The 27,485-nt window shown below is 41.4% G+C and overlaps 2 protein-coding genes across 2 annotated transcripts in view; one reads left to right on the forward strand and one right to left on the reverse strand.

The window, feature by feature from the left end:
* Positions 1-27,485, reverse strand: part of LOC135556846 (dedicator of cytokinesis protein 7-like) — an 87,549-nt gene that overhangs the window by 37,019 nt on the left and 23,045 nt on the right. The window contains 12 exon segments of the mRNA XM_064990277.1: positions 537-725; positions 926-1,064; positions 3,994-4,064; positions 4,400-4,517; positions 18,144-18,306; positions 23,699-23,935; positions 24,321-24,395; positions 24,398-24,467; positions 24,634-24,714; positions 25,864-26,013; positions 26,458-26,524; positions 26,629-26,714. Of these exon segments, the coding sequence (XP_064846349.1) occupies positions 537-725; positions 926-1,064; positions 3,994-4,064; positions 4,400-4,517; positions 18,144-18,306; positions 23,699-23,935; positions 24,321-24,395; positions 24,398-24,467; positions 24,634-24,714; positions 25,864-26,013; positions 26,458-26,524; positions 26,629-26,714 (1,446 nt within the window).
* On the forward strand, positions 7,812-12,636 carry LOC135556173 (angiopoietin-related protein 3-like). Its single transcript, XM_064989160.1, has 6 exons — positions 7,812-8,474; positions 8,773-8,883; positions 9,048-9,270; positions 9,821-9,916; positions 11,087-11,359; positions 11,530-12,636. Exons 1-6 carry the CDS (start codon positions 7,950-7,952, stop codon positions 11,718-11,720), a joined length of 1,419 nt encoding a protein of 472 aa, XP_064845232.1. The 5' UTR covers positions 7,812-7,949; the 3' UTR covers positions 11,721-12,636.

Below are 27,485 nucleotides of genomic sequence, written 5' to 3' on the forward strand. Positions count from 1 at the left end.
CATGAGTCTTCAATATTCCCAGTTAAGAAGTTTTAGGTTACAGTTATTATAGGAATTATAGGACTCTCTCTCTCCATACCATTTGTATTTCAAATACCTTTGACTATTGGATGTTCTTATAGGCACTACAGTATTGCCAGGCTAATCTCGGGAGTTGATAGGCTTGAAGTCATAAACAGCGCTGTGCTTCAAGCATTGTGAAGAGCTGCAGGCAAACGCAGGAAAGTGCTGTTTGAATGAATGCTTACGAGCCTGCTGCTGCCTACCACCGCTCAGTCAGACTGCTCTATCAAATATCAAATCATAGACTTAATTATAATATAATAACACACAGAAATACTAGCCTTAGGTCATTAATATGGTCAAATCCGAAAACTATCATTTAGAAAACAAAACGTTTATGCTTTCAGTGAAATACGGAACGGTTCCATATTTTATCGAATGGGTGGCAACCCTAAGTCTAAATATTGATGTTACATTGCACAACCTTCAATGTTATGTCATAATTAGAAAATGTTGGTTGTGGTAGGCTATACCTGTGTGTGGACAGTGGAAACGGATGTTACTTCAACGTTGAAAACACCTCTGTGGTTATCCACCCATTTCATCCCAGGTACAGGAACATCAGGGGAGAGAACAGAGTAGGACTGAGGAGGTTTCTCCAGAGACACAGGCAGACAGAAGCTTCCTGTACGCAAACGACCGTTCTGCAGCATAGGAATCCACTAAGGAGAGAGAAGGAGAGAAAAAGACGATTCGGGCCTGAAAAGCAAAAGGCATGTGCGTGTGCGTGTGTGTGGTGCGTGTGAAACGGTGTGTGTGCATGCAAATGCACACACACACACACGCGTGTGACATGCCCGTGCACATGTGCGCATGCGTTTGTGCATATGTGCGCACATGTGCATACATGTGCAGTAGTTACCGTGTATCCCACGGGGGTCTCCAGAGGGGTGTTCTGTTTCTGCTGGCAGCTAACATGGTAGAAAGTGAACAGGATGTGGTGGTGGTCAGTCAGAGAAGCCGGCAGCTTGATCTTCACCTCATCATGGAAGTCTGGGGACCTGGGGGAAACACAACAACCATTACACACATAGTTGATTTAATGGTTGGTTAGAGCTTTATAAGAAATAAATGTCTGGGAAAGACTGGAGTCGTATAGGATTTGACATCTGAAAGGATTATAGAGAAGTCCGGGGATCTGAGAAGCACAACAGCCATTACAGAGTCCTGGTCAGTTAGGGCGGTAAAAGGAATAAGCATCTCAATGTCACGGTTGGTTAGGGCAGAGGTTTATAGGAATAAACAACACACTAAAGACTCCAAAGAAAGAAGCAAGGGGTTAATAGCTATAGAAAAAAAAACATCTAAATTAGTACAGAGCAAGCCTTTTTCTCATGGAGAAGACAAAATAGATTGTTTGTGGATAAAGTGTAGAAACATCCTTTGCAGCGAAGGAGCCTGAGCAACCTTTCCCCCTAATGGAAAATATAACATTATTGGACAGGCCGAGGGAATTAAACCCCAAACATCCAAAAGGTGAAACCTTTCAAAATCTGTGAAAATAAAAATAAAAAACACTAGAAAAGCCAAGAGTGTCATATGGATGCAAAACTCATTTTAATGTTTTATTACTCTGCATTTTAAAATCTGTGTCCCCCATGTCCTTGACTTTTCCTAAATAGATCTTTAATACACATTGTCGACATCTTAATATCACAAAACAGAATGTGTTATAAGCAGTTAAGACGACATGTCATTCCCCCTTCCCTTTCATTGACGACCGAACAGCAAGTGTTGACGAGTTTATAAAAAGTTGTTGAACTGAGTGAATAAAGTCAATCTCCAATATCCCTTTGCCATTCATAGACCATATAACGTAGTTGCAGAGGCAAGAAAAAGTATGTGTGAACCCTTTGGAATTACCTGGATTTCTGCATAAAATTGGTCATCAAATTTGATCTGATCTTCATCTAACTCACAACAATAGACAAACATAGTGTGCTTGAACTAATAACACACAATTGATTGTATTTTTCTTGTCTAGATTGAATACATCATTTAAACATTCACAGTGTAGGTTGGGGAAAGTATGTGAACCCCTAGGCCAGTGGTCACCAAACGATCGATGGCGATCAACCTGTTGATCTCCAAGGCATTTCTAGTCAATCCCCAAACATTTCTGTAAAAACAAATAACGATTAAGCCTTGTATTCCTATTTTTATTCATCTCGGGCTGTTGGTGGTAGGTGCAGCCAATTCAACTGCCCTGTTCGCCGGGTAGGCAAACTGTTGCCATTTCATGTGTCTGAAGGTACAGACTCTGCCTTCCCGGAGGGCCCGGAGAGGAAATCAAGTGCCACTATAGGCCTACCGTTGGCCAATCAGATTGCTCAGACGACCGAGTCTGCAGTAACGTAGCAGACATGAAAGAAAGCTACCGCAAATATTGATACTGTGTGATTTCAAAACATTTAAAACCCATGAACAGAGAGAGACTGTCAATGAATATGTCAAAGAGCTGCTGTTCGTATGAGTGAGTTCATGTTTAAGTTCATACTCAGCACTGGCAACACTTTATATTCAACACTTTTTTACCCCATAAAACGCACGTTATTCCTATTTCCACTCAGCGCTACAACAAGCAGTGCAGCGGTAATGAATGAGTAGGAAAGTGTATATATAGGCTTGCGTTGTTATTAGCAGCTTGGGTCTTTTTCAATATCAAGGAATATTTCACTTTCTCTGTTCATAGGAGAAACAACATGAATTTGTCCATGAGGCAGAAGTAATGCGGTGCGACTCGAGTTTCACCATCAGCTGGAAGACGGTGTCTCTTTTTGGTCAGTGTGAGTGGCGGAAAGGGAGAGCGGAGGGATGTTGAGAGACTGACCCCTCAGTCTGCTGCTCTCTCCCTCCATTGAGACTGACCATCAGATGCAGGCACCATCAGCCCAGCAAAATAAAAAGCCAATTATTTAAATGTGTGCTCACTCAGCTGTTCCTCACAAGTAATACAACAATGGATCGCTTACCGGTGTGATCATATAGCCTACCTCAAATGTTGAAATATAATTTTTTTAAATGTCCAGAACAACAACGCATTGGCAGGTAAATTCAAGCAGCCAGTATGCGGTGATATTGTATTGGGCCTATAGCTTACTACACAAACCTCATTGCTACAGTACAGTTTTTAAGTGGTTAATGTTGCATAGGCTTACATTTTTTAAGTCATGTTAATAAAATAAAAAAATCAGAGTGGTAGATCTCGGCATGCATTTTGACTCAGAAAGGGATCATGACTCAGAAAAGGTTGGTGACCACTGCCCTTAGGCTAATGACTTCTCCCAAAGCTAATTGGGAGTCAGGAATCAGCTAACATGGAGTCCAATCAATGAGATGAGAGATGTTGGTTAGAGCTGCCTTGCCCGAAAAGAAGAAAAAAAACTCACATTAAACAAGAATGGTGTTCATGGGAGGACACCATGGAAGACGACACTGTTGTCCAAAAAAAACATTGCTGCACGTTTGAAGTTTGCGAAAGTGCACCTGGATGTTCCAGGTGCAAAATATTCTGTGAACAGATGAAACTACAGTTGAGTTGTTTGGAAGGAACACACAACACTATGTGTGGAGGGGAAAAAAGCACAGCACACCAACATCAAAACCTCATCCCAACTGTAAAGTATGGTGGAGGGAGCATTATGGTTTGGAGCTGCTTTGCTGCCTCAGGGCCTGGGTAGCGTACTATCGCCGACAGAAAAATGAATTCAAGTTTATCAAGACATTTTGCAGGAGAATGTTAGGCTCTGTCCACCAATTGAAGCTCAACAATGTAGAAAATAGTACAAATAAAGAAAAACCCTTGAATGAGTAGGTGTCCAAACTTTTGAATGGTTCTGTGTATATTTCTCTTAAGAAAGGGCCTAAGCACACTTCATACAAAATGGAAACATCAGTGAATTGTCTGAGAGCTGGATCTGAGTCCCTCACCTGTTATGATACACTACAGCAGTGTATGCTTCTTTGGCGTAGTCTGCACAGCTAGACTTGCCAAAAATCACCTGGGGAAGAGAGAGATGAGAAAGAAACTTAGATGAAGAACAGCATACAGGGGTTGAATTACAGAGAACCAGAGGAAGAGGCAACATACAGTGGACATTAGACTTATGTTTGTCTGCATGTGTTAAAATGATGTGTTTAGTAACAGAGCTCAAATATACTTGAACACCATTCTTCACAATCCATTTCCAAGAAATCAGTCTAGGATTGTGCAGCAGTACCTGGTAAAGCACCAAAATACACTAATAACCCTAAAATGAATTCTCATGGGAGTGTGAGCTAAGAATAATTATTGTGGGTGGGCTAAGAAGCATTCTTGTGTGCGTGTCATTGTTACCGGCATTGCGTTGTTGGGGTCCTCCCCGTTCATGAACTGCACTTTCACTGTGATGTTCCGGGCGGAGCCTTGACGGTTGGCGAAGTTCAGGCTGTGTGGGTTCACATACAGCAGGTTCCTGGAACACACATATACAGACACGCATTCCCTTCGTGAAACCAAACCACCTTCGCGTCAAACAGTAACACATGAACTCAACTGACATAGCAGCACTGTTGATACTGTATGTATCAACAGCTCCGAGTGAATTTCACAACATTGTCCCCTCGCCATTTTCCTTAGGATATTACATATCTCCTACATATAATGTACTGAATATAACACATGTACAGTACTATCAATAGGTCAGTGACTGGAGCGACCAAGGCCATCAGGGTAGGCCTCTGTGGCCACTGACTGGTGGAAAAGGGAGGCTCGTCCTGTCAATCACTCTGGATCCACAGCAACTAAATCCTCTGCTGGGCTGGATTGGTGGTTGTGTGGGGGGGGTCTTGGTGGTTTGGGTATTTTTATTTGTTTTGTTATAAAAAAAATAAAGCTTTTACTCTGTTCCAACATACAACTATGAAACAAAAATAATGTAACAAAGACACTCCATGAATAGCATTTATTTTACACTTGAAACTGTGTGTTTTAGTGTTTTTTTTTGTTTTTTTTACATATAACCTACAGTAACAAACAAATGAACATGCTACGTTATTTCAAATAAAAAAATGTTTATGCAGGTCACTTTATTTGGATAGTCCATCTGTAGATACTATACAGATGGTTATACTATCAATAAACTATCTATATATAAACAACTGCTTGCTAAGTTACAGTTAGATTTAGATTAAGTGTAAGGGTTAAGGTTAGGTTAAGGGTTAATTTACAGTTGGGACAAGGGTTGGGGTTGGGTCAAGGGTTCGTAGATAGTATGTAGATAGTTGAAATGGACTAACTATCAGTTCCATCTGTAGATGCATTTACAATCCAATCCAAATAAGGTGGTCCCAAATTTTCGTATTCTAATGTTACCTAAGACCTTCATAAACACAACCAAACATTTTTTTTTTTTACAATAGCATATATTTAATCTATTTATTAGACTATTAGAATGTTGAAAAGGGAGGTCCAATGAGGCCAGGCTTTTCTAGTGCTAACAAGCTGGACATACACGCTTTAGGGTTCCCAGGGTTACGACCCCAGAACGTCCGAGGCAGCCGCAGTGCAGTGGCCTGACCACATTGACGTAGATTCCGCCGCAGGGAAGGTCCCTCTAGGACCACAGCTGTGACGACAAACGGGCTGAAACCGTGGGAATCCCTGATCCTCTCTCTCTCGGTTCATCTCCCTCACTCACGCTCTATCTATCTCATTTCCTCTCCCTTCGTTCTTCCCTCCTCCTTTCCCTGTCTAGTAGCTGTGTCTCTCCGTGAAGGCGAAGAGCTGGATTATTTTTTTTGATCGGCTTGATTGTTCTTTGAGGCACCCATGGTGATTTTAGAATGATGTCATTGCATTGCAATAACCCCCAGGGGGAAAAAAAAAACATTCTCACACACACACGGACCAGATACAGCTCCCTTTTCAGCACGGGGCCAATTCTCTCCTATTGGTCCTTAAGCCTCAACAGATTCATCTCAGGTTAATCAATTATTTGACTCAGAGTAGCTGCATAACCAAACCAAGCCTAAGCACTGTTTCAGAGTCGCACAGTCAACACTCGTCCTCCCACTGTAGGCCTACTACATGTCCCAATGTGAATACTGTACCCCGTTTGTGCTCCCCACAGATTTAGGAAGGATAACATATAGGGAGTAAGGAATCATGTAGCCAGTTGTGTTTGTTCAGAAACCCATATTTACTAAGGACATATTGCAGCCAGAGACTCTGTACTGTATGAACAAGTAGCCAGTGTATCTGCATTTGCTATGAACATTGCTATGTACTAGAGCAGGGATGGGTAACTTTGATGGGGGCCACCCCAAAAAATCTGAACTCTTCATGGGATACTACACATTTTGCCATGGGACGGAGAGAAATGTTAGTGTTTAGTAAGATATGAGTGAGACTGACTAACAAAATCAATGGGGGCCACACGGCCTGTAATTGGACCATGATAATAAGTTTAGATAGCCAAACTAACATAGTAATCTAAAATAAATTGGTTAGCATGGACTAATTGACTTACTATCAGTGTCTGACATAAGAGAAAAACTGCTGATGCATGAACACATTTCAAAATAAGGGGGGGGGTTGATCCGAGGGCCTTGAAAAGGGGGGCCACCAGTTGCCCATCCCTGCACTAGAGTCACCCGCGTCTGTAACGGCATGGTGAGTTTCGTCATGCATTTACAGGTAACATAAATGCTAAAGCAACTTCTGACAAAGGAGACGCTAACTACCTCCCCACAATGTGCCTCTGTTGAAGGGAAGTTGCTGTCCATCACTATTTCCTCATTATGTATTGGTGTTTCATTTGAAACTTTTGGGGACCCCAAAATAAAGTATAACCATCGCTTTTCAGTTGGACAAACAATCCTAAAGAGGCAAAAAGTTGCTAAAAAGTCCTAGTGCCCCCCCCCCCCCCAAAAAAATCTCTGCCCCCACCCACCCACCTCTACACCCAATAAAACAGAGCAGGACTAATATGATTTAGAGTCACTGAACCATCATTGAAACATGTTGTCGAGACAGTTTGACCAACATCTCAAAGTAGTCAGATTATTGGTAGGATTAAAATAATCTTGGCTAAGTAAGAGAAACAAAAGATGCTCACAAAGTGAGCACGGACAGATTGCAGAACTAGAATAGTCAAATATGGCAACAAAATGAGTTCACAGTCGTCTACATTTAGCACATTATTCTCCCCCAATGCAAACTACAGCAAACACCATAGCATTGATGACATCCACCTGCCTCTCTCAGTACATAGAGCACACCTCATCTAGACCCAGCAAGAGGGACCTGAGAGAGTGATGCTGGGCTGATTCAGCAGGACGTTAAATCAAACCCATAGACAACAATTGTGTGACATATTATGAATCATGGTGAGGTGTGGCTGCTATAAGGTGAGATTGATAGGGACAAATGAGCCATCATCTGATGGCCTTCCACTGTTGGCTTTCTGCTGATCAGCTAAAGCAGTGTACTGCAGATGGAGGCTGGGTAGGGTGTGGTGGGGGATTTGGGAGGTTAAGGGGGGGGGGGGGACTGTTGTGCTCAAGGGGTGTATTTGCTATTCGCTCACTGCAGTGATTTGTTTGTTTATGAAGGGAGGGGGTTGAGGGGGCCGCCGAGGGGATTTCAGGGGGCCCAGTAGCTCAAGCATAACAGGGCTTAATGATCAACTAACCTACCCTTCCCTCGCTGGACTGGGGTATATAACACAGGCCTGCCTGCCTGCTGCTCTCACATCTTTCTAGCAGAGTGACAGAGAGAGAGGTAGAGGGAGAGAGAAAGAGTAAGAGGTGTACAGACAGCCGGAGAGTGAAAGTAGGGCAGCGGAGGAAGAACAGAGAGAGAGACTACTTCATGCTATTTCACGATTGCTGAGAGAGATTTGACCATGAAGCTCTTCTGCCTCTTGTTTCTGCTGGGTGTGTCTACAGTTCAGGCAGCTCATCAGGATACCTCCAGGGTCTACCCCACTGTACCCTCTCAACTCCAGCCCCAGACGCAGCCTCCACCCGAGGCCAAGTCCCGCTTTGCCATGCTGGACGATGTCCGTCTCCTTGCCAACGGCTTGCTCCAACTGGGTCAGAGCCTCAGGGAGTTTGTCCACAAGACCAAGGCCCAGATCAACGACATCTTTCAAAAACTCAACATCTTTGACCGCTCTTTCTACCAGCTCTCTGTGGTCACCTCTGAGATAAAGGAGGAAGAGGAGGAGCTGAAGAAGACCACCACATTCCTCAAGGCCAACAACGAGGAGATCCGGAACCTGTCACTGGAGATCAACTCCAAGATCAACAGTATCCTGCAAGAGAGGAGCCAGCTGCAGAGTAAAGTAGGGGGGCTGGAGGAGAAACTGAAGGGACTGTCGGAGAGCATGATGCCCGCAGAGCAGCTCTACGAGATCAAGTCACTCAAGGTACACTGCTGACCTTCACTCATATTAAATCAGTACTGAGATTTATGACTTATTTTGTTTCAATGTGAAATGTCTTTGTTCTAGAATAAGATTCAGTGTTTCTGGCACACATATTCAACATATACAAATCCTATTGAATATTGCATCAATTTTTATTTTGCTGAATTAATTGAGAAGTTTAAGTTAATGAATACTACTCATTAAAAAGGTATGTTATGATTTCAATTTCAAGTTATGCCATTGGGAAATGTATTTTAATGTGAGCATTAACTAGACAGTGTTAACTGGTCTGTTTCAGGATGTGATTGCGGCTCAGGAGAGGACCATCACGGACCTGCTGAAAGCTGTGAGGGAGCAGCACGATCAGCTTAACAACCAAAAAACTAAGATCAGGACTCTGGAGGAAAAGGTACACATCTCTGTTGCTTTAAAGAGATAATCAAATTGTATACAGTAGACCAAAGGTAATGGCCATTTCTTTCATCCCTGTTCAATCAGTGTATAAAAAAAGGCCACTAAAAAACATTTAAGGAGACAACACCATACCGTTTTTAACTTTGCCTGCTATTCCAGATCAGCATTGACAATTTCCAGGACACAACTGACAAAGTTGCAGATTCCAACTCAGAGACGCCAGACATGTTTGAATACCTGACAGGCAACTCCACTGGTCTGGACACAGACCTATCCATGGACTGCAGTGATCTGTTCAACAGAGGAGAGAGAAACAGCGGGGTGTACTCTATCAAGCCAAACCAGTCTGAGCCTTTCAATGTGTTCTGTGAACTGACCTCAGGTAAGACACAATCCCGTGTCAAATTCTCAACCAACTATGTGACAGTAATGTGTCAAGCCATTTCTTTGCATTACATACAAGTGTTAGCAGTTGATGTTACTCTTCAAAAACACAAACCCCAAAGCAAATCAGGGGGAGGAAAATAGGTTTATTCACCAAAGAGAACAAATCACGCAGTGAGGTAGATAGGGGTTCATACTCCCCCATCCTCAGTGACTCTCTCCACAGAACAAAGCAATTTATAACCCCCCCTCCCACACTAGCCTGTGGCTGACCAATTAGAATTCCTTGCAGTACAACCAAATAACAAGTATCCTGCTCCAGACTCAATGTAGAGATGATTCAGACCAATGAAAACAGCAAAAGTAACTATGAGTTCAGGACTGACAAGCAGAAACAAGTCTATAGGAAACAGGATCATACAGGCTATCAGAAGGAAATAAGCGCTTCCTACGGGTTTCCATAATCAGTCAGAAAGGAACTGGATTTTGTTGTTGCTGTGTTTCTCTGTCCATGTATTGACTACATGTCCCATCTCCCACATCGAAAGGAGGAGGATCAACAGTCATCCAGAGCAGGGAGGACGGGTCTGTGGATTTTGACCAGGCATGGGAGAAGTACGAGAACGGATTTGGGGATCTGGAAAGTTAGTTTGGCTTATTTCTTTCTATCAGTTTTTGTTGGGGTTCGATACAGATTCCGATTTCTGGGGGGAGAAAACATACAGATACTGATATATCTGCCGATATACTGTTTTACTGCGGGGAAATGAACGTGTCATTTTCCCCACTGAATTCTCATAAATCGCCATCCAAATGAGCAATTGTCCAATCTCTAGGCTTCAAATGTCGATTAAATACATTGTGACAACAATGACATGAGAATGGCCGCAAGTGTTCAGATAAGCATTAGATGTTTTTCATCCTATTCATCCTATTTATTGTGTGTCGGTTATCGTTGGACTAGCGATAAAAAGGCCAATATCGTCCGATAATATCGTTGAACCAATATATCAGTCGGGATCTAGTAGACAGTCAATACATCTCTATCCATAACGAACAAAAAAAACAAATGAAACCTTTATGGCTCAATTCAACTCAGCGGCAAGCACCCATACCTGATTATGCCTTTATATCCTGATTCCAGTCTACAAAGGCCTGTAGGCATTCATAAAGCAGGAAACAGCCAATACAGCCACACTCCACCACTCTTAAGTACTTCCTGAAGGAACAGTGGACAGGAAACAGTTATTGTAAATTAGCTTATCAGGCACCCTTTGACAGATTGACTTCCTCCATTGTCTGACTAGACAAAGCAATAGCTGCACTTAACTTCAGCCAGGCTTGGACCCCAGGTCATAGGCATATAATCCTACTGCATTCCAACAGGTCCTTTAAGATGTGAATTGTTCAGTGTCAGTTTCCGTCGCTATTACGAGCGTAATTATGTCATCACACCCATGACTACAGTATGCAGCCAGGGGCTAGGGAAAATAGTATTGAGTGTCAGAACTTGGCCCACACTATTTAACACGGGTTATGGGCCATGGCATACAGAACAAAACAAAGTAGCTAGGCCTACAGTATAGAATCTGAACTAGCTTTATGACCATTTGATGGCTTTGTATGTGTTTGTGATCTGTTAAAGTAGAGTTCTGACATTTGTGTGTGAGGGGTTCTAACAGAAGGGTTCTAACAGAATGTGCGCATTCTCTGTGTTATCATAGGACAGCTCTGAGAGAATGTGTGTTTTATCTGTGTGTTGTAGCTCTATGGCCATTCAATGACATTTGTGTGTGCTATCGGTGTTATTGTAGGAGAGTTCTGGCTGGGCCTGAGGAAGATCCACAGCCTTGCTGGTCAGGGTGAATCTATCCTGCGTATTGAGCTGGAGGACTGGAAGGAGGAGAGGAGGTCTGTAGAGTACCAGTTCACCATAGAGGGACCCCAGGCCCACTACACCCTCCACCTCACCCACCTGTCTGGTGATCTGCCCGACGCCATGGGCAACCACAGTGGCATGAGGTTCTCAACCAAGGACAGAGACAACGACAACCACCAGGACTCCAACTGCGCCAAAAACTACACAGGTATGCATTGATCACACACCTGATGCAACTACAGGTACTTACTACACACTTGGTACAGGTTCACAGCACTGTCTGGTACCATACACCTGTTTAAGACATTTCCAAGCATGCAGCACAGAGATTGACTATGGGTTCTAGACTTGTTATATAATTTAACCCATTTCTGGCAGGTGGCTGGTGGTTCAATGCCTGTGGTGACACCAACCTGAACGGCAGGTACATGTGGCTGAGGTCAAAGGGTCGTTCCATGAGGAGGAAAGGAATCCAGTGGAAACCTATGGGGACCTCCTACTCCCTCAAGACCACCAAGATCTCCATACGGCCCGCCTCACCCGCCCCTCTCACCTCAAGTCCCCCTTAACCTCGTCCCCACCTACATTACACCTCGTTGGTACGGCAACAACAAAGACACCCCCTCTCGCCGTAACCTTCCACTTACCCACCCTCGCATTACACATTGTTGGCATGGTAGCAACAGATAGAGCAGCTGTTGACAGTAGAAAAAAAGTCTGCCGTCAATAACAGCCAGCCAACAATTTTGTATGACAGAGAAAATAAGCTGACTCGTTAGAATGATGCAATAGCAGTCAGCCGGTCAATGACCTCACAAATTGTTCCAGATACACATATAGAGTTGGGTAATCAGTTTTATAAGAGCCACGTTTTGGTTTGGATGGAATGTCAGATGATTCAACACTGTCTGTCCTGGTCTGCAACACATCCCAGCACTGAGAAGTTAGGCTACCTTCAATGGGTGAATTTAAAAAAATAATCAATTAAGTAATTATGTAAGCGACAGAACACTCTGCTTTAGATAAGTTACTACTCATTATGTTAAATGAATGAACTGCATGTGACAAAGACATCATCCTCAGGCATGTCCTTATCCACGGATTTATCACTCTATATTGTATTTCTGCACATTCGGTGGCTGTTGCTGAATGTACCAAATATTCACACATAAGTAGACAAAATATCAAAATGATGCATAGATCTTCAAATGTATATGAGCTTAGTGTTTTCACCATCTTTTAAAAAACGTTATACTGTATTTAAAACAATTTTGATAATGTTCTATTAAATGTGCTGCCAGGGTAGTTAAACGTCAGGTCATTTAGATTGGTCATATTGACTCTCGTCTCCTGCCAACGCTCATCTTTCTGCTGCATTTAAAACGGCTGCTACTTACTGTACATATGTTATGTTTCTTACTAATTATTGCAGAGTGATTAAATTAAATGTAGTTCTTTCCCCCATTATTAAACTAATTGACCAACGTTGGTTCAATTACTTGAATTCAATTTCATTTTGTTTTTGTCAGCTCAACACGCCGTTCCTCTAGAGAAATAAAAACAATAAAGAGAGAAATCAGATCATGAACGAACTGAAATGCTAAAGAAAGTTTTTCAATAGAACAATATTTAACCGAGTTCAGCGCATAAGTGGTAATTAACTACAATGCCCATAATCCATCGTGCCTGTACTGCCTTCGATATGTTACTCTCGGCCATATGAGAGAGTTATGTACACAAAATCAGTTTGAGAGGTAGCTCTACCCGATTGACAGTTGTAGTATTTGGTAATTCGCAGTCTTGAAAATATTTTTTTTCATACAGCATAGGCAGCTAGCTACTAGCTTAGCATAACTCATTGGAGAGAACTTCAGATTGTTGTCTGACTGGCTGCTACTGCCTGAGCAGAGCTTAGATGAGATGACTAACAAATTAAATAGAATAAAAAGTAATAAGACAATGGAATGCTTCCAATATTTTGGCATTTGGATGTTCTCAATATTTGGCTTTGGAATATTTATTAAAAAGCTCTAAAATCCTTTTAAGGCAAACAATTAATGTTTGTTTTTTTGTTTTTTTTTACCAAAATTGAGGAAAAAAAAATCAAAAATAAACACTAATCGCTCAGCACTATTACTTATCAGAGTGGCTCTGGTAAACTATTGTATATTTATAATAACAAATAAAACCATCATACCCAAAACAAATATCCTGCTGTACTTTTTATTCTTTGCCAAGGAAAAACCAACAAACTGGGCTAATGATCTAATGCCATCAAAGCAGGTTTAGGCAATGCTTTACCAACCACAGGTCATCACACCCCTGGCCTATAAAGTCAACAGTTGAGTCTGATCAACCTGCAATGCTGACAACACTCCTGAAACATTATTTGCATTAACTATCTTATGCAAGTGAGAGGCCAATATACAGCACAATCAACGAACAGTGAGTAAATTGCATTTGCTACTGTACCCAGATGTACTGTACCGCTTGTCCATTCAACATGTAAATGTACATAGGTAAATAAACTTCAGAGCTCACAGCGTTTTCTACCATAGAATTAGGAATGAGAATACTAGAATAGACATTCATTTGAAGATTATCTGCACTGTGTGTTTGTTAGCTAGCTAGCCAGACAAGTTTAGTGGAATGATTGCAGTAGTTCTTCAAATTAACTGCCAATACGACAACATTCCAGACTAACAACGCAGTCGATCCACAGCCATACAGTGGCTGAAATAAGTTGATGGCAGGACTTAGACAAGTTGTGATTGCAAGTACTCATATTGTAATATCACTCATAGCTTTTCAAGAAAACAAAAATGTAGACATGGTCCATTGACATATTTTCCCCATCTCAGGAAGTAACTATAGTAGGTGCCTATTAAGTTCTAGGTAAAGTAACAGGGTTGACAATTTAATCTTATATCAGTCATAAATCCGTGTGCAACAGGGAGTGGCAATTGAATGCAAGCGTCACAAAAAGTAATTGCTAAAACATTTCTAACCCGTCTATCTTTGGGTAAGAGGGATGACGTGTGATGCTCGACCGGCTCAGTTTTCAACCACAAAACCCCAGAAAAATGCCAAGGGTAGAACCTAAATTAATTACTAATCACAATCTTCAGAAATTACTGTCAAAGCAACAAAATAACTAGATAATAACATCATTTACAATGATGGTAAAACCAACATTTTTTTTAGATTAAGTGCATTTGAAAGCTTCCTAGAAGATAATATTTTTCACTTTGGCAAACCTTTTTCATATTAAAAATCAAACTTATTGAATTCTCCATGTGGTCTACATTAAAGGTCACTTCATTTAATAAAATAAAAAATCTACATTGGTGCACAACTTCTACTAAAATATCAATGGGACGGAAAAGGGACTTTTTGTGGAATGAATCACATGACAATATTTTAGGTTGACAATAACTATTACATGTAGTGATCCCCGAAATGACATTTTTGGCCGATATCGATATTTTCTTGGTAAAAGGCTGTATCACATCTGGCCGTGATTGGGTGGCGCACAATTGGCCCAGTGTTGTTCGGGGTGGGCCATCATTGTAAACAACAATGTTCTTAACTGACTTGCCTAGTTAAATAAAAGTTACACACACACACAAAGTTATTTTGTTGGCATTTACGCATGTCCCCATTACCAGTAAAATATAATCAAGTCCTACTTCTTTCACTTACTTGCTGTGCTGTTTGGTTCAGTCGTTTCATTCTCAACCAGGATTTCTATGGAACACCATTTGGGTCTTTGCGTGTCAAAAAAGATATCCGACGTGTCAAATAACACTAATTGACGTGTCAAATAAGCTTGTTGACCAATCAGGACCCTAACACGACTGCACGTCACATAATCATTTATCGCGTTCATACATTTTTTACGTAGTTATTACACATTGATTAAACTATCACTCGTATTTCATGTCACAACGATTAATTGATACGTATGCTATGATGCTGGTAACGTTGCCTCGCGCATCTTCAGTGCAGGTCATAAAAAAAAGCTAGCTCGCTCAGGGATGCAAACAATGTTCTTCCCCAAAAACATAGCAAAACAACAATCTTTTTCAGTAGCTATAGTTAACTAGCTAACTATATAACTAGGTGTCATCTAAAATAACCCTAATTTATAAGACAGTTCTTAGTTGATTAATGGTGGTCGAACCCATCTATGTGAAGCTAGCCACAATAAGGATTAGTCACAATAGTGAAATTTGCAGTTAGCCTTCAAAATATAAATATGGCATAATTCTACTATTTGTATTCATTTGCATCACTGTCAATGACATTATTTTATTTTGAAGGCAAACCACAAATTCCACTATTGTGCCTTATCATTATTGTGTCTAGTTTCACAACACATAACCCGGTCCGGTCAAGCGTCACTAGCCAGATAAAGCTAGCTGGCTGCTTATAACTTTTGCTTTGAACAAATGGGTAAGTAGCTGGCTAGCTATTTATTTTCATGAACTGAAGTTCAATTTCAATATACGAACAACAAGTGGCAACCTAGCTAATACTTACTCACAAGGATTCCTAAATCATTGCTAAGAATAATGAAAACGACTACATTTTTTACTGGTCAATGTTTTCAGGCTGGTTGTATTGGTGCTAGCTAGGTACCAAGCTAAAGCTAGCTACCCCAGCAGTTGCGGTCAAACAAATGATGCTTTATTACCAACACGGTATTGTAAACACATCGTTCATGGCCGATGTTTGCTTATTTGCTGACTTTTTTTGTTTTAACTTTGAATGGAATGGAGTGAATTACGTAAGGTTTTAACTTTGACAGTGCTACTGTATCTTTTTTGACAAGCAAAGACCCAAACGGCGCTCCATAGTATGTATGTCATGAAGCTAATAGCAGTGATGCTATTACTGTGTAACTCTGGTAGGGAAACGTCAGAAAAATAGCGCACTTGGTAGTGTTAACCGGTGCTCAACCAGTCAGCGAAAGCCAACATCACCCACTATAGAGAGCGGTTGATTGTCAAGGGTAATGAATTCCATTATCTTGGCTTTAATGGATTTCACCTTTGAGTCGTCTCGCTGAAATGTTGTTACTCTTTCAAATGACTGCTTGACTTGACTGCTCGATCCACACAGCAGACATTGTGGGCTAGTTTAGGAATGCTGTGTTGCACGTATAGCGCACAATTTTATGTGGCGTCATTACGTTATGTACCTTTGTTAAATAGGTATGTAGGTCAGCATTGACATCGATTTTACACATCGGGCGTTAAACTAGACATCGGCCGATACCGATGTTGGCATTTTTAGCTAATATCGGCCATTTCCGATATGTTCACCGATATATCGTGCATCCCTATTTATTCCAATGGTTTGGGATTTCTCCCTGACCAAAATGGCTGCCATTACCAAAACATTCTGGAACTTTGAGGGTTTATGATATATCCCCCCTAGTAATGTAATAGGATGTTTGCCCCACATCAATTTCCTTAACCAGGAAGTATGCAGAGCAACTAAAGCAGAGTTACTAAAGCTGGCAGGAGCTCAATCTAGGAAGGCCCTGACTGCTATCAGCAGACAAACAAGGCCTCAGGGCAGCTGAAGTGGCCATGTCAACACAACCTGTGATAAGGGTCCTCTCGCTCTCTTTCCTTCTTTCTCCCTCTCCCTCCCTCCATGCCACCACAGTGTCTGATAAGAGCCCTCTCTCTCCCTCCCTTCATTTCCCTCTTTCTCTCTCGCCATGTCAACACAGCGTCTGATAAAAGTCCTCTCTCCCCCTCACTCTCTGACCTTGACTAAAATAGCAGCAGGGCTCAGGAGGTCACTCAACACAAAGCCGTGTGCAGTTAGTCAGTCGACCAGGCAGTCACACGGGACATGGGGTGATGTTACATATTGTTACATGTTGAACCTGATGCGCCATCGCTAGGAGGAAAGCTTAATATCAACAGGAAGGCCTGTAGGTTGTGTGTTGTGCTGCTCTGTTACAGTAGTGTTACCAGATGTGGCTCAGATGAAAGCGAGACAGAGATAGTGGAAGGGAGAAAGACCGTTTGGTTCGTCTGTGTCCTCCATTTGATCAGAACAGTTAGAAGGAAATACACAGTCTCAAAAACAGGAAGGACTTCATGTGTGTCACATTCCCTCGAGGACTAGGAATGATATCAACGTGTCAGGAATGCCCGTTGGTGGTATTAGATTGTAAGTTTAAGGATGGTATTGGATTACAAATTCAAGCCCTCTAGCACAAACTTCCGCCGTTCCTTACTTTTATTTTACTAGGCAAGTCAGTTAAGAACAAATTCATTATTTTCAATGACGGCCTAGGAACAGTGGGTTAAACAGTCTTGTTCAGGGGCAGAACAACCGATTTTTACCTTGTCAGATCAGGGATTCAATCTTGCAACCTTTCGGTTACAAGTCCTACTCTCTAATCACTGGGCTACCTGCCGCAGACTTACCAGGCCCGATCACAGGGATGGCTAACTCTAGAAGTTCCGTTGAACTGTTGAGGAATGCTTTTCATTAATTGCTTGTAAGTACTGTATGTTTTTATTGCATTGCATTTGTAAAATGCTGTATTTGTATGCATGGCTCTCTTGAAAAAGAGGACTTCATCTCAATGGGACTTCCCTGCTAAAATAAAGGTTAAATAAATATCCATGCATGTCATCTTGTTATGTTGCCTGCTAGTTGGTAGAGTGAATCATTACCCATAGCTGGTGTTGGGTAAGGCTAAGTAAAGTACAAACAGCAAATAATTTTTTCAACATTTATTTAAAAAAATTAAAAACTGAAATCACATTTACATAAGTATTCATAATTGTTTTTCATTTTAAATACCTGTTTTCGCTTTGTCATTACGGGGTATTGTGTGGCGATAAACGAGCAAAAACATTTTGTTAATCCATTTTAGAATAAGGCTGTCACGTAACAAAATGTGGAGAATAGTAGAAAATAAATACTTTCCGAATGAACTGTAAGTGGTATTGTTTCATTACCTGTAGGTGGTGTTTGGTACGTAGACGTCCCTAGGTGGGAACTCCAGTATCTCCCTGGTGGGGGGGACCCTGCTGTCTGGGTAGGGCTTGACCTGCTGGAGGTCAAGGGTCAAGCAGTAGTGGGGGTTCTCTGGGGCTGGCGAGATGTCAATCTTCAGCTGGGCTAGAGGGAACAAGACAGGGTAAATAACATAAACAACATCACACACAGAGCTCTACACCTCAACGAATATCTAAGCCTAATGGACTGATATGGCAGTGGTACTCTCTCACTGGAAGTTATACGTAAGTCTGAGGTTTTCAAAGTGTTGGGCGCCAGAGAGTTTTAGTGGAGGCGTGAAAGGAAAGTCAAACTGTATTCTCTTCTCTAATAACAAACAAATATTAGGTATTTTTCTTTCTACCATCGCAGGGGAAACACACTTTTTAAAGCAGATTTGATGTATACATTTAAAAAGAGGGGTGTCCCAGCTTTCCAGTGATACCACATTTACCTCTCAACTCCTAGAATTATGCACATGGCATCATAAAAAAAACACATATACAAGCAGAGTTTGTAGCACGGTTTAGGCACAACTGCGCAACCAAACTATTAAAGGGGCAGCGGCATTTTAAAAATGCCAGACATACTTTGTAACAGAAACCAAAATAGATTATTTTCAGATAAAATAATAATTACCTGGATATCCTGAAAGCACTTTCATTTATTTATTTTTTTAATAGGTCAGTTGCATGTTCATTAAGTTGTGCAGAGCATGATTTAACTCCTACAGGCCCACTGTGACACCGGCATGTTCTGGGCGTCTAACCCCTTTAAAACACAGACTTCTGTGTTGTGCCATTGGATTTTGTCTATTTGTTCTGCATCCATTGATACCAACCATTAGTCTGTGATTAAATGGGGGCTGAGCTAGAGCAGTGTTTGTGAGAAAAGGGCAAATCCCAAAGGGGGCCCGGGGCGGGATCTTTTTACAAAAACGTATTTAGAGTCCGAATGGTTTGAGCTACAGACTATTAAATGTAGTCTAATGAAGAGCCGAGACATTCAAACATGTAACATGTTTTTGCTCTATGATGCTACACAAGAGTTGTTAGAAAGTAAGGGTTTCTCCTACATAGATCATAGGAAATCCCAGGAAAATAGTGTCTATAATACTGTAAGAAGCTCACATAGTTGCCGTCAAAACTCCAAACAGTTGTCACCGACTAGTTGGATATTAATTTCCACTGAGCAAACAATAACTGTAAGTATACATTTCTGTACACAAATTCCTTTTTATCAAGTTTTTGCATTGGAAAAATGTACAATTTGACATTTGTCAATAAAACTCATGTCAAATTGTTTTGTGTTACACTGGTAGACCTGGCTGTCCTGAAAATAAGATGGTAAAACACTTAATTGTGAGGCCAAATAAAAAGACTGGAAACTCAGATAAATAAAAAGCTACTTTTTTCTGGGGTCTCAGGATTAATGTCTTCAATCAGGACAGTGTCCATGAGGAAAAGGTTGTTCTCCAACAGTTTTATTGAAGCTATTTTATTTATTTGAGAAATTAATAGAATATATTTTTCTTGATTTTCTCTGACGGGAGGCCCACTGTCTCACAACTTTAGAAACTGTTATTATCATCATCATCATCATCATTATTGCACTGGAACCTCCAGCACTAAAACTGTAAAAGCTACCAACACCAAAATCATTTTAACATTTGCAGATTGGCACTGGTCAAAATGCTTTTTGATACTACTTACACTTTGCACACTACAACCATATTTGCATAAATCCCAATGCATTTCAATGGCCATAGACTTCGACAGGAAACATTCCGGTCGTAACCAGTCTTCCACCATTTAAGATAGAAACACCATTCAAAGTTTCAATCGCAGTCTGGAATAGGTTGCATACAGCTTTTTGATACCATTTGAACTATAACTTGTATTTTTTTAAATTTAACTTCTATTTATTCAGGGGAACTCAATTGAGACCAGCGTCTCATTCTCAATGGTGCAATGAGAACAAACAATTCAAAATTCAACATTATAATGCAATAAAACAGCAACAAAAAAATACTCCTAGATACATTACAATACAAATAAATGATTACAATCAACCGAAACACTTGCAACACTCAGTGAATTCATTCCTTATCAGAGTTCTAAAACGGCCCTATATTGACACAAGCGATTCAAGAAGTAATGAGGATTGTAAATGATTCCAAATGTGGGTGGGGCGTTAAAACTAAAGGCTGATTTAACTAGAGTTAACCAATCCTGTAAGCGGTTTTGGTGCCTCTTATATACTTTAACAGAGAAGTGAGACATGTTAGAAGCTCGCGCAGCAGAGCTTTGTAAACCAAAAGGGAGCAATGAAGTGATCTACAGAAATTTAGAGAGGTCCAGCCGACCTTTTGATAAAGGATGCAGTGAAGAGTATTAAACCTGTCACCTGTGATAAAGCGAATCACGCTATGGTACACTGCATCCAAGGGTTTTAGAGTAGTGGCTGCTACATTCTGATAAATGGTGCCACCATAACCAAGAGCTGGCAGGAAAGTTGACTGTACAATCTGCTTCCTGCTGTTTAGGGAAAGGCATGATCTATTTCTATAAAAAAGAAGCCTACTTGAAATCTCAAATTCTTAACTAGCTCATCTGTACGTTTTTTTTAAATTAATCGTCACATTTTTATCCATCCAAAAGTCAATATATTTATGGGCGGGAACCTGCAACCATCCAATGCATACATGTGTAAACCAAGAACATATTTCATTTTTTCCACATTAAGTATCAATATTAAATCAATGATTGCACAAAATCAGATTGCAGCTCTAACATAGCCTGGTCAGCAACAGGAGCAATAGTGCACATAAGAGTGTCATCTGCATACAGCTGAATGTTATAGGTTCTTGCATATAGACTAAAACGATTTATATACAGTGCATTCGGAAAGTATTCAGACCCATTGACTTTTTCCCCACATTTTGTTACATTACTGCTTTATTCTAATAATGGATTAAATAGTTATTGTCCCTCATCAAACTACACACAATACCCCAAAATGACAAAGCAGAAAAACTTTTGAAATTTTTGCAAATTGGAAATTTCACATTTACTTAAGTATTCAGACCCTTTACTTAGTACTTTGTTGAAACACCTTTGGCAGCCATTACAGCCTCGAGACTTCTTGGGTATGACGCTACAAGCCTGGCACACCTGTACATGGGGAGTTTCTCCCATTCTTCTCTGCAGATCCTCTCAAGCTCTATCAGGTTGGATGGGGAGCGTTGCTGCACAGCTATTTTCAGGTCTCTCCAGAGATGTTCAAATTGGGTACAAGTCCGGGCTCTGGCTGGGCCACTCAAGAGACATTCAGAGACTTGTCCCTAAGCCACTGCTGCATTGTCTTGGCTGTGTGCTTAGGGTCATTGTGAACCTTCATCAAGCATCTCTATACTTTGCGCTATTCAATCTTGGTTTCCTCTTGTTTCTAATGGTCTGAGAGTCCTTTAGGTGTCTTTTGGCAAACTCCAAGCTGGCTGTCATGTGCCTTTTACTGGGGGAGTGGCTTTCATCTGGCCACTCCACTTAGAGGCCTGATTAGTGGAGTGGTGCAGAGATGGTTGTCTTTCTGGAAGGTTCTCCCATCTCCCCACTTGAACTCTGTCAGAGTGACCATCGGGTTCTCGGTCACCACCCTGACCAAGGCCCTTCTGATTGCTCAGTTTGGCTGGGCAGCCAGCTCTAGGAAGAGTCTTGGTGGTTCCAAACTTCTTCCATTTAAGAATGATGGAGGTCACTGTGTTCTTGGGGACCTTCAATGCTGCAGACATTTGTTGGTACCCTTCCCCAGATCTGTGCCTCAACACAATACTGTCTCAGAGCTCTAAATATAATTCCTTCGACCTCATGGCTTGGTTTTTTGCTCTGACATGGACTGTCAACAGGGGGACCTTTTATAGACAGGTGTGCGCCTTTCCAAATCATGTCCAAACAATTCAAATTTACCACAGGTGGATGCCAATCACGTTGTAGATGATCAATAAAAACAGGATTCACCCAAGCTCAATTTCAAGCCTCATAGCAAAGGGTCTTAATACTTATGTAAATAAGGTAACCATGGATTATTTGTATAAATGTGAAAAATTCTACAAACCTGTTTTCACTTTGTCATTATGGGGTATTGTGTATGGATTGATAAAAATAAAATAATCATCCATTTTAGAATAAGGCTGCAACGTAACAAAATATGGAAAAAGTCAAGGGGTCTGAATACTTCCAAATGCACTGTAAATAATAAAAACAGACCCCTGCGGGACACCTTTAGTAATACAGCGGTAACTTGACACGTTCAGAAAGCACATTGTGCACATCCTGTCTGACAGTTATCAAACCACTTGCATGACAATTGGTCGAAGCTCATTTCAGACAACCTTTGAATGAGTAGGGGATGGTCGACAGTATCAAAGGCCTTGGATATGTCTATAAATACGGCAGCACAGTGATTCTTATGATCTAAGCAATTAAACACATCATTGAAGACAAGTGTAGCTGCTGAAAAGGTGCTGTATTCAGGTCTAAAACCAGACTGGTGCACATTAAGAATATAATTTGAAGTTAAAAAGAGTTTGCCACTGATTGTATCTTGCCTTGCAAAAATATTACAGTAGTTTAGAAATTGGGTGGTCGTTATCTAGGTCAGAAGCATCCCCCTTTGTGAACGGGAGGACATGCGCCGCCTTCTAGATCTTAGGGATAGCACCAGAAGCAATTGTTAAATAAAAAAAATGGTTCTACAATGAGGGGGGCAGAAAGCTGCAGTAAAAGAATTATCAAGCGAATCAGCTATTGTGGATTTACTATCTGTTTAGAGGTGAATAAAGGACTCCCTCTAGAGCAGGGATGTGTCACTTAGAATTATTATTTTATTTTTTACCTTTATTTAACTAGGCAAGTCAGTTAAGAACAAATTGTTATTTACAATGACGAACTAGGAAGAGTGAGTTAACTGCCTTGTTCAGAGGCAGAACGACAGATTTTTACTTTGTCAGCTCGGGGATTCGATCTAGCAACCTTTCAGTTACTGGCCCAACACTCTAACCACTAGGCTACCCTGCCACCCCTTGATGGGGATGGGGGCCACACAAAATCTTAACTCATCATGATGGGCCACAGTGTACCCACATCCATACAAAGCCGGCACTAGACTTTTGGGGGCCCCTCCTTGACTCTTTGTTGGACTCCCACCACTATAAATAATTTATATTGTTTTGGGGGGTGCATGCTACACTACTGCTTATAATTAACTGTAAGTATAACAATAAGAAATCTAAGATGTCAAATTAAATTCAGCTCTAGCTATGCATTTGGTTTGCTAACTTGCTAGCTAAGTGGCTAGATGTCAAGATCAAGCTTCTTGTTTACAGCAGAGACATTCAATCCCATTCAATTTACTTCAGTAAAGGTCCTTTTCTAGTTAGTGGATTTATATGGTGATTTAATTCAAAAGATTGTGTTTATTGACACAGTGAGTATTGCTGATGGTGTTGTTACTGTACCTGTGATAGGTCTCAGTCTCCTCAGTACAGAAGACGGCCTCCTCATGTCAGCTAAAAACTTATACAGGTCCTCATCACTCAACCTGTCCCCCTCCTGTTTAAAGAAGTTGGTGACGGTGAGGGTAGCAGGTCTGAAGCTGCTCAGACTACATGACTCGTCTCCACGGGTAGTCCTCTCCAGGGAGCGCCGGCCCGCAATGCTTGAGTTCCTCCTCTCCGACCATGACCCTTTCCTCTCTGGGGGGTGGGGGAGGCAACAGAAAGCCACAGCCAGGGTCTTCAGAGTTACAGAATCATCATTACATCACAAGGTCAGAGGTAGTCATATAGAGCAGCCTCTACACTCTATATTCAATGAAATGTTTAATTTCATATGATAAGAAAGTTAACAATTGATGAAAAGTGGCCTAGATGTGTTCCCTGAGTCCCCTCCCCCAGTATGAAACCTCTCCATCAGCAACCTTACCCCCGGTATGACTAATGTCCACCCGATGACTCATATAGACAAACTGCACGGCCCTGTTCTGTTCTCAGCAGACACTGACATCCAGGAAGTACTGGCCATCCTCTATGGTAATCAATTCAACTCTGTACAACTTTATTGATCCCCAAGCGTTCTGACCTGGAAGTCCCATCTCCAGCTCAGTGTCTCTCTCCAGGCTGCCAGCGCTGTTCACAATGTGGATGGCTGTCCAGGCATCCGGTAACGACCCAGACGTGTGCAGAACTGCTCCGACTGGCTCCGCAACTTGTCCAACTTCTCTTTGTTCTATATATGGAAGGAGAGACAATCATTGCATCTCCTCCATCTGTTTGATGATCTATACCACAGAGCCTACCCAATAAACATTGTAATCTACCTAACCTATGAAAAGATTACCATTCACTTTGAGTCCATTGCGTATTTGAATGTTTTTTTTTAAGAATGCTCTTACCTTGGCTGTGTCAGACTCTTTGAAGACCATGTAGGGCTCTGCACACTCTCCTATATCTCCCTGCTGCAACACCTTCTCCAGCTGGGGACAGCCAACACACAGGAAGGAAGTTATCAGTCACTACCGTAATTGCTGGACTTTTAAGCGCACCTGAATATAAACCGCACCCACTGAATTATTAAAAAATATGTATTTTGTACATAAGCCACACATGTCTATAAGCCGCAGGTGCCTACCGGTACATTGAAACAAATTTACTTTACACAGCCTTTAAACGAAACACTGCTTGTAAACAAAAATTAAACAGTGGCCTACCAAGAAAGTCATTGGTCACCATCTTCCTCCTCCTGTGCACTGAAACCATCTCCTTCGGTGTCGGAGTTGAATAGCCTCAGAATTGCTTCATCCGATGTTGGATCGTTTTCATTGTCGCTCTCGTCACTTTCATCCGGAGGCAAATACCCCGCTGAGCTCATGCTGCCCCTTCAACACGCAGCAGTCCAGCCTTTCGAAACCCGTTGATGATAGTGGATTTTTTGACAATGCTCCACGCTGTCAGGACCCACTGGCAGACTTGACCATAAGTTGCTCTTCGCATGCGGCCCGTTTTAGTGAAGGATTTACACTGATGTCGAGTGGCTGCAAATACTTTGGGCCATCTGCTTTTCTTCCCTCTGAACGCTTTTGTTGTCTTTTTGCACTGAGTCAGTTCCTCACGCTGCTTTCCAACGTGTTATCATCGACTCATTTAAGGCCAAGCTCCCATGCAGCAGCTCTATTTCCTTTTCCTTCAACTTGAAAGCTGCATCATATGCATTTCTCCGTGTCTTTGCCATGATGAGGGTGACAAAATTACTACCGTAATCAGAATGATGGGAAGTTTGAGCGCGCTCGATTTACGTCACATTATGTGACGGTGCTCAATTATTTGGCAGCATGAATCTTGTGAAAGCGGGAAAAATCCATAAATTAGCCGCGTCATTGTATAAACCGCGAGGTTCAAAGCGTGGGAATAAAGTAGCGGCTTATAGTCCGGAAATTACAGTACTCACATACAGATCGGCAGATCCAATGTACAGGAAGTGATTAAGTTAACATTGCAAAAATTCCCTGGTTTTTCAGAAATCCATGTTGGATGATTTACTAACATCTTATTCACTTCTGATTTTTTATTTATTTAATTTTACATTTAGGGAATTTTGCAACTCTAGAAATGTGCGTGATGCTGACCTGTATGACGAGGAACACATCCTGGGAGGGGTATGTGATGGAGAAGATGGCCGAGCGGGCCAGGGTCGAGATGGCTGCTGTCTGGATGTGGGAGCGCAGCATCCCTTTAGTCTGCTCTGAGTTCAGGTCGAATAAGAAGTTCTCTGATATCTGATGAGGGACGTGACATTTTGAATGGAATAAACAGTGTAAAAAGACAAGAGACTAGTCTGATATTGATATCGGTTAGTGCAATGTATTTCTCAATCCATTACAAATACTTAATCTGACAACATTAAAGTTTCTAAAAACTCTGAAATATTTGTTCACTTTAAATTGACTGAGCATGGAAGAGGGGCTTCAAGGGACTTCATTTTAAATTGGTTACCGTTTCCCTCTTAACGTTTGATGCGTATGAGCAACAATTGAGTGTTACTCATACAGATACATGGTATGACTTAAAGAGCATTCACACAATGATAACAGGTCTCATATGTAAACTTTTATAGCCCGGTCATCTAGTTCATGTTGGACTCCAACCACTTTTAATGATTTCTCAGAGACTGACCCAACAACTCAGGGCCGAGTGGCATTGAGGAAAACATAACAGCTTACCTTTTTCTTTTCCTTGACATCGTATAAGGCCAAACTGGCGAATATGGGCTCGATTTCGATCTCAAACCTTGACGGGGAAAAAAAGGATTGGGTCAGTAGAAAGAAGAAGGCAGTTTATAAAAAAGCATTTTAGCTGCACTCTAAAGGTTGTCGGTGTGTTCCCCCACTTACTTCAAGGACAAGCACTTGACGAGTAGCCTCTGGCCAAAGTGCTCCTTAGGAACATCAGGCACACAGTGGCGCTCTATGGGTTCCTCCTGAGGACGCAGAGAAAGTATAATAAGAAGAAAAACATTCACGTAAGTTTTTGTATGGTACATTATATATTGGAATATGCGGTGTATTGTCACTCGTGTGAAACCAGTAGCGTCGACTTCGTGAATTTTCTCCGCTTTAAAAAGCCATTTGATGTGACAGCATCAGCATTGATAGGGTTGCCAGGTCGAGCTAAAATTTCTAGGCCAATGACTACTCAAAATCTGCCCAGAGCCTGAAAACTACCCCATTTTTTTTCTCAGCAGCAAGAGAGTAGATTAACGTTTTTGAGCGAATTAACCTCTCTGGGATCGTTCGGGACGCTAGCGTCCCACCTCGCCAACAGCCAGTGAAATTGCAGGACGCCAAATTCAAAACAACAGAAATCTCATGATTAAAATTCCTCAACCATACAAGTATTTTAAACCATTTTAAAGATACACTTCTCGTTAATCCAACCACCGTGTCCGATTTCAAAAAGGCTTTTCGGCGAAAGCAGAACATATCATTATGTTAGGTCAGCATCTAGTCACAGAAAGCATTCAGCCAATTTCCAACCAAAAAGCAGAAATATAGATCAAATTAATCACTAACCTTTGATGATCTTGATCAGATGACACTCCCAGGACTCAATGTTACACAATACATGTATGTTTTGTTCGATCAAGTTAATATTTATATCCATTAACCTCAGTTTACATTGCGCCATGTTCAGAAATGCCTCCAAAACATCTGGAGAAATTGCAGAGAGCCACATCAAATCACAGAAATAC

The sequence above is a fragment of the Oncorhynchus masou genome, chromosome 15, assembly GCF_036934945.1.
Source record: "Oncorhynchus masou masou isolate Uvic2021 chromosome 15, UVic_Omas_1.1, whole genome shotgun sequence".
Classification (NCBI taxonomy): domain Eukaryota; kingdom Metazoa; phylum Chordata; class Actinopteri; order Salmoniformes; family Salmonidae; genus Oncorhynchus; species Oncorhynchus masou.

Excerpts from the sequence above, each read along its gene's own strand:
- LOC135556173 (XM_064989160.1), top strand. The coding sequence starts at position 7,950 with ATGAAGCTCTTCTGCCTCTTGTTTCTGCTGGGTGTGTCTACAGTTCAG. Across the intron at positions 8,884-9,047 it reads TCAGGACTCTGGAGGAAAAG|ATCAGCATTGACAATTTCCA; the intron begins GTACACATCTCT and ends CTGCTATTCCAG. Across the intron at positions 11,360-11,529 it reads CTGCGCCAAAAACTACACAG|GTGGCTGGTGGTTCAATGCC; the intron begins GTATGCATTGAT and ends CATTTCTGGCAG.